Consider the following 6278-nt stretch of genomic DNA (forward strand, 5'->3'; position numbering starts at 1 on the left):
CCTGGACTTCTGGGTCTGAGGGAGGAGGATGGGGCTGGGGGCCTGGATTCCTGGGTTTGAGGGAAGAGGGGGCTGGGGGCCTGGACTCCTGGGTCTGAGTTCCCAGGCTGCCAAGGTGGAAGGGTGATCCAGCTGGAGCAGGGCCTGGCCCACCCCATCCCTCACGCGCCCCAGTTATCTCGCATCCCGGGCAGGGGGAGGAGGTGACAGCAGTATATTTAGTCTCAGTCCACGCCACTTGTCTCAGTGTCCTCAGTCAAGTTTGAGCAGCCCGGAGGAGAACGAAGCCCCGGGGGCCTTCAAGGTCACCCCGGACGCGCCCTCACTGACCCTCCAAGCGCCCCTTGCCCTTTCTCTGCCTCCTGCAACCCCTGGCCTGAGTCTCAGCATGGCGGACGAGTGAGTGCAGCTTGGTAACTCGGACTCCCGAGGCCTGAGGCGGTGGGAGGTGGACACAGGGCCTGAGAAGGGAGGTGGGGACAGGATCCCTGGGTGTCTGCACGAGGGAAGAGTTTGGGACTCAGACCCCCTAGGACCCAAGGGTGGGGGAGCTGGTGGGCCGGAGTCCCTTAGACTGGACGGGACACAGCCCCCCATTAATCCCCCCTCCCTGTCTCTCCCTCCAGGAGCAGCGATGCGGTGAGAGCGGGCACCGTCCGGGGGCGACCAACGGGGGAGGGGCGCAGCAGGGAGGGGCCTGGGGCAGGAGGCTGCAACCCCAGGACACGTGGTGGGGGGCTGGGGGGCCCGGCGGTGACGCGGCTCCTTTCCCCCAACCCCAGGAGGGGTGCCCGCCCCCCGCTCCCACCCCGATCCGACGACGGTCCTCGGCCAACTACCGCGCGTACGCCACGGAGCCGCACGCCAAGGTGAGGGCGGGGCTGCGCGGGTCTGGGTTCGGAGTCCACAGAGGCGGGCGGCACCTAGGAGTGGGGGCGGGGCCAGAGCCTCAGACGGGGCGGGGCTTTGGTCGCGGGCGGAGCCTAGGAGGATGCCGCGCTTCAAGGGCGGGGTTTTGCAGAGGGAGGGCTCGGATTGGTGAGACCTGCCTACGGGCGGAGTTCCGTTGCCCGTGGGAACTGCGACTGCTTAGGGTAGAGAGGGCGGTGCCTAACCAGTCAGGGGCCAGGATTGGTGAATGGGGATGAGGGGCGTGGCTTCCCGTAGATTCGGGGCTGGATCAGGTGTGAGGGAGTGGCTGTGAGGCCCCCCCCGTCCCCACCGTCCGTCTTCCATTCCTCGCCCTGATTGTCCCTTGCTCCATTCCACCCCGGCAGAAAAAGTCCAAGATCTCCGCCTCGAGGAAACTGCAGCTGAAGGTGCCGGCCTGGAGGGGGCTCCTAGGTGTCCTCAGGGGGCAGAGCTTGGGGGTTGGGTGCATGGGGGGCGGGGCCTCCGTGGCGAGCGGGCGGGGCTTGTGGTGAGCCGCCTTGGAACGATGGACCCGACCTTGAGGGAGAGTGTCTCTGTGGGACAGCTGACCGGGCCTGGGACTAGAGAGAGGGCTGTCCCGGTCAGGGCGGCTTCCCCGGTGCGGCGCGGCCCTCATCCGCTATCCCGGGGGTGCTGCGGCGCCTGGCCTCCCCTCCGCAGACCCTGATGCTGCAGATTGCGAAGCAAGAGCTGGAGCGGGAGGCGGAGGAGCGGCGCGGAGAGAAGGGGCGCGCTCTGAGCACGCGGTGCCAGCCCCTGGAGCTGGCCGGGCTGGGCTTCGCGGAGCTGCAGGTACCCGCTCTCAGCAGGGACTCCTGCCCAGCTGGGGATCCAAGGTTCCTAATGGCCGGTCTTGCATCCTTGGGACTCACGGGTCTAGTCACTATGCCCCACTTCTGCTGGGGACCTTGGGGTCCAGTCTCCCAATCCTTACCCTCAGGAGTTCAGAAATATGGCCTGCAGCTGCCTACAGTCTCAAAATCCAGAGGTTGATTTCTCCAGTCCCAGTTCCGTCAGATTCTCTGGACTCTTGGCTCCTAGCACCCTTTGTTCGAGCTGCCCCAGAGTCCAGCTTCAAACTATTCCTCCAGGACCAGGTGTCCAGACCCCCAGCCCCTCCTCCTTCAGACTCAGGACTCGGGGTCCCCCCCACATATACCACAACTCCTTGACCAGGACTTGTGCCGACAACTCCACGCCCGCGTGGACAAAGTGGATGAAGAGAGATACGACGTGGAGGCGAAAGTCACCAAGAACATCACGGAGGTGGGGGACATTGGGAAGTCTCGGTCTCTTCAGGGTAGGGTCTGGTGCCTGTCCCCTTGCAGCTGTGTGTGGGTGCAGACGCCAGGAGACCCAGGACAGCTCTGTGGGGCTGGAAGGGACGGGGCAGAAGAATGAGTATAGAGTGGTTAGGGAAAGCTGTTCCAGGCAGACGGAACAGCATGCAAAAGCCAGGAGATGAAAAAGCGAAGATGTGTCTGTGGAAACGTGTAGCCGGAGCATCGAGTGTTGATGAGTGAGCTCAGGCATGGCTCAGGGAATTGTGGGATGCACACAGCTGGACCGGGAGGTGTCCGTGTCTCCTTTGCAGAGAGGAGACTGGACAGATCGGGGAGGACTTAAGAGTTACTGGATGAGGCCCTTGGGATTTTTCCCAAAGGCGGTGGGCGCTGAGCCTGGATGAGGCCTCCGTAGGCTTGGAGAGGGATAGGAGGGAAATGTAGGGTGAAAGCATGGGGCTGGGGGAGGTGGAGTGGGGGGTCTCCACCTCCTCTTATGGCTGCTCCCAGATCGCAGATCTGACCCAGAAGATCTTTGACCTTCGGGGCAAATTTAAGCGGCCCACCCTGCGGAGGGTGAGGATCTCTGCGGATGCTATGATGCAAGCACTGCTGGGCGCCAGGGCTAAGGAGACCTTAGACCTGCGGGCCCACCTCAAGCAGGTGAAGAAGGAGGACACAGAGAAGGTGAGTGTGGCTCGGGCCAGGGAAGGGGGTGCTCAGAGGAGACAACAGTCCTAGGGCCTAAACTCAGGGCAGATGGTACTTGGAGTTATGGGGAGAAGACTCTGGTAAGGAGTCCTCAATAGGAACTGTAGGAGGGGCATAGGAAGTGCAAGAGGAAGAGAGAAACTAGAAGGGGAAGCCAGGAAGTGCATGAGGGAGAAAGGAAGTAGCAAGGAGTCAGGAAGTGTGTGAGGTCTACAGGAAGTCCATGAGAGAGAAAAGTAGTGCATGGGGGAGACAAGAAGGGGAAGACGCAGAGTCTCCTAGGAAGAGACATAAGCAAGGAGGCCCGCAGTGCGTGTGTTAGACAGGATGGGCATGGGGGCAAATGTGACGGGATTGCCTGAGGGGAGAGAAGTGTTCCAGAACCAGATCCCGGGATGGACATCCAAAACACAGTGGCCCAGAAGGCTGGAGGGTGGGCGGAGGATATTTGAGAGACTGTAGACCAGGGAGAGACCCTAACCCTTGACCCCATTCCTCCAGGAAAACCGGGAGGTGGGAGACTGGCGTAAGAACATCGATGCGCTGAGTGGAATGGAGGGCCGCAAGAAAAAGTTTGAAGGCTGAGCCGGCCTGCCCCCTGCCCTAGCCCTGAAGGTGTCCCGGAGGAATAAACCTTCTCTCTGAGCTAGGAGTGGCTGCACGTCTGCTGCCTGGAGGGGGGGGGGGTGAGGTGTGAGGGAGATGAGAGGACAGAGGGGAGGGCCCCCCAAGCCACACCACACCACAGGAGCAGAGCTGGTGCGTTCTCAGCTCTTCTCCTGCACCTGGGGTGCAGAGAGGCTCAGACCAAGGCCCAAAGAGAGAGACACCCACAGACACAGAGAGAGCCAGAGACCCACAGAGAGGGAGAAAAGACAGAGATTCCTAGAAAGATGTGCAAAGAAAGGGACAATGGAGAGGCAGATGTATACCAAAAGCCCAGAGACCACTGAAAGAAAGAAATAGGGACCCAAAGAGGGAGAATGGCAGAGACATGGGGAAGGATGCCCCCGAAAGAGACAGAAAGATAGAGACACGGATCCAGAGACAAAGAGAGACAGAAACGGGGTCACAGACAGATACCAATAGACAGATACCGAGAGGGGCAGATTCACCTACAGAAATGCAGAGACAAAAATGCACGGGGAGACAAGGGGAGTGAAAGACACAGACGCGGAGAGATGCAGACAGAGCCTGAGACAGACCCAGAGAGAACCCTCAGAGAAATGCCCAGAAATAGACATAGAGATGGCAGACAGTGAGAGACAGAGACACGGAGAGGCAGGAGGGGTGCTGGCTCCCCTAGAGTTCAAGGTCATGGCGTGGCAGGGAAAGGGTGGGGAGGAATCCCAAAACAGATCAGTGTCAGATGGAGGTGGGGGAGTGTGAGGTCGAGCAGGCCTGAAACCACACCCTCTCCCCTCCCCCGACCCACACCTGCTTCCCCGCTTTAGCGCCTGTTGTCACCAGGGTGGAATCCTGGTGGCAGACAAAGGGGTGGGGGTGGGGAGGGGGGAGACAGAGACACACAGATGGAGAGTCACAGAGACAAAGGAAAGAAGGACAGTGTCGGAGAGACAGAGAGACCGGAACCAGAGCCATATAAGAGAAAGCGCCCCTTCTACTCCTTTTGTCAATAAATGTTCTCCAAGGACCTACTGTGTGCTGAGCACAGGGACTTCAAAGCATAGAGTGCAGCCTGCTGGAAGGGAGGTGGGGCGCCCAGAGGTTGGAGGTCACCTGACCCAGCCTGGGTTCAAGGCAGTGCTGATGGGGTGGAGGGGTCCCCAAGCAGCCAGGAGGTGCCAGGATCCTGAATGTGAAGCCAGAGTGGGGGCAGGGCAGCCTCGGAGCTGGGACTCTAGGTTGGAGAAAGGAATTTTCTGGCCCTCCCCGCCCCTGGGGGGCGGGGCCGAGGCTCCGCTATAAACCTCAGGGTGCTTGGGGGTGCTTCAGCTCGGTCCGCAAGGCTCTATCCCGCCGCTCACTGACTCTGCAGACCCAGCCTTAGGTAATGGTCCCAGGGACTTTGTACTTGGGGGAGAGGACAGGAGGGGTGTGAAGGACTATGGAGGTGGACGGGGCACAAAATGAAGGCTTGAATTCCGGGGAAACTCAGACTTCACAGGGACTGAGGACTGAGGTATTAGGATTTGGGAGTTACAGAGTCTGGGGTGCCAAGATTGGGGTGTCCCAGAATATAATACCTTCAGACCGAAGAGGTCTGAGATCTGAGGGAATCTCAGGAATTGGGGGTTTCTGGGCTTAGCTATTTGATGGTCTGGGGGTCAGGACAGGGAGCCTCTGGGGATTTGAGAATTGAGGTCTCCAGGTCTGAGGCCTTATGACTGGAGGTGTCAAAATTCGGGGCATCATGAATGCACCTCTGAGCTTGGGCATCTGGGTTTTGGGGTCTCAAGATTCTGAGGCTTCAGAATGTAGGTGTCAAGACCTAGGGCATCAAGATCTGAGGATGTCTCAGCCCAGAGTCTGGAGTCTCAGGAACTGGGGTCTCAGAACCTGGAGACATGAGGACTTGCTTGTCGCCAGAAACCAGGGGCATCATCAATTGGGGTCTCGGGATTTAGGGGTGCTCTTAACCTGGGTACTGTGGGTCCTGGGGGACCTTAAAGGTGGGGTGCTGTCTACGTAGGGGTCAGGATGAGGTCTATGGACAGGGCTGCTCTTGATGAGTTCAACCTCCTCCAAGGCTGTGGGTGGTGGGGCAAGGAGGGGACAGGTGGGAAGATAATCAGCCCGGGGTGTGTGTGTGTGTGTGTGGTGTGTGTGTGTGTGTGTGTGTGTGTGTGTGTGTGACTAATTCTCCCAGGAGCCTCCTCCCTTGAATCCCTTCTTAGGAAATGTCCTCTGTTTCACCATGTACGACATCCCCCCGAAATAGCCTTTGGGGGGTGGGGCAGCTATTGTCTTCAGGCCACAGTCCCTTCCCAAATACCTTCTCCTAATCCCCACTCAGATCAGATTCCCATGCACATGTCATAAGACAAAAGAGGACAGCTGTGGTGGTGGAGGGGCAGGAGTGCAGCATTGGGCCTGTGCCCCCCCCCCACTTCCCAGACCCTTCCCTGTCAGGGCCCCGGCCCCTCCTCCCTCAGACCCAGGAGTCCAGCCTCCCAGTCCCTCCTCCCTCAGACCCAGGAGTCCAGACCCCCTGGCACCTCCTCCCTCAACCCAGGAGTCCAGATCCCCTGGCCCCTCCTCCCTCAGACCCAGGAGTCCAGGCCCCTGGCCCCTCCTCCCTCAGACCCAGGAGTCCAGGCCCCCAGCCTCCTCCTCCCTCAGACCCAGGAGTCCAGGCCCCCAGCCCCTCCTCCCTCAGACTCAGGAGTC

General features: G+C 60.1%; 1 protein-coding gene across 1 annotated transcript; it reads left to right on the top strand.

The window, feature by feature from the left end:
- The first annotated feature begins 250 nt into the window (after window positions 1-250).
- On the top strand, window positions 251-3577 carry TNNI3 (troponin I3, cardiac type). The gene is made up of 8 exons (XM_032388831.1): window positions 251-399; window positions 627-639; window positions 783-869; window positions 1278-1319; window positions 1594-1725; window positions 2110-2199; window positions 2727-2903; window positions 3429-3577. The coding sequence occupies exons 1-8, from the start codon at window positions 389-391 to the stop codon at window positions 3510-3512; spliced, it is 636 nt and encodes a 211-aa protein (XP_032244722.1). The 5' UTR covers window positions 251-388; the 3' UTR covers window positions 3513-3577.
- The last annotated feature ends 2701 nt before the right edge of the window (window positions 3578-6278 follow it).

Source organism: Phoca vitulina, unplaced genomic scaffold (assembly GCF_004348235.1).
Source record: "Phoca vitulina isolate PV1807 unplaced genomic scaffold, GSC_HSeal_1.0 scaffold52, whole genome shotgun sequence".
Lineage (NCBI taxonomy): Eukaryota > Metazoa > Chordata > Mammalia > Carnivora > Phocidae > Phoca > Phoca vitulina.

Bases quoted from the DNA above. Each gene is read 5' to 3' on its own strand.
- TNNI3 (XM_032388831.1), top strand. The intron at 870-1,277 runs GTGAGGGCGGGG...CCACCCCGGCAG, and splicing joins CCACGGAGCCGCACGCCAAG to AAAAAGTCCAAGATCTCCGC. The intron at 2,200-2,726 runs GTGGGGGACATT...GGCTGCTCCCAG, and splicing joins TCACCAAGAACATCACGGAG to ATCGCAGATCTGACCCAGAA.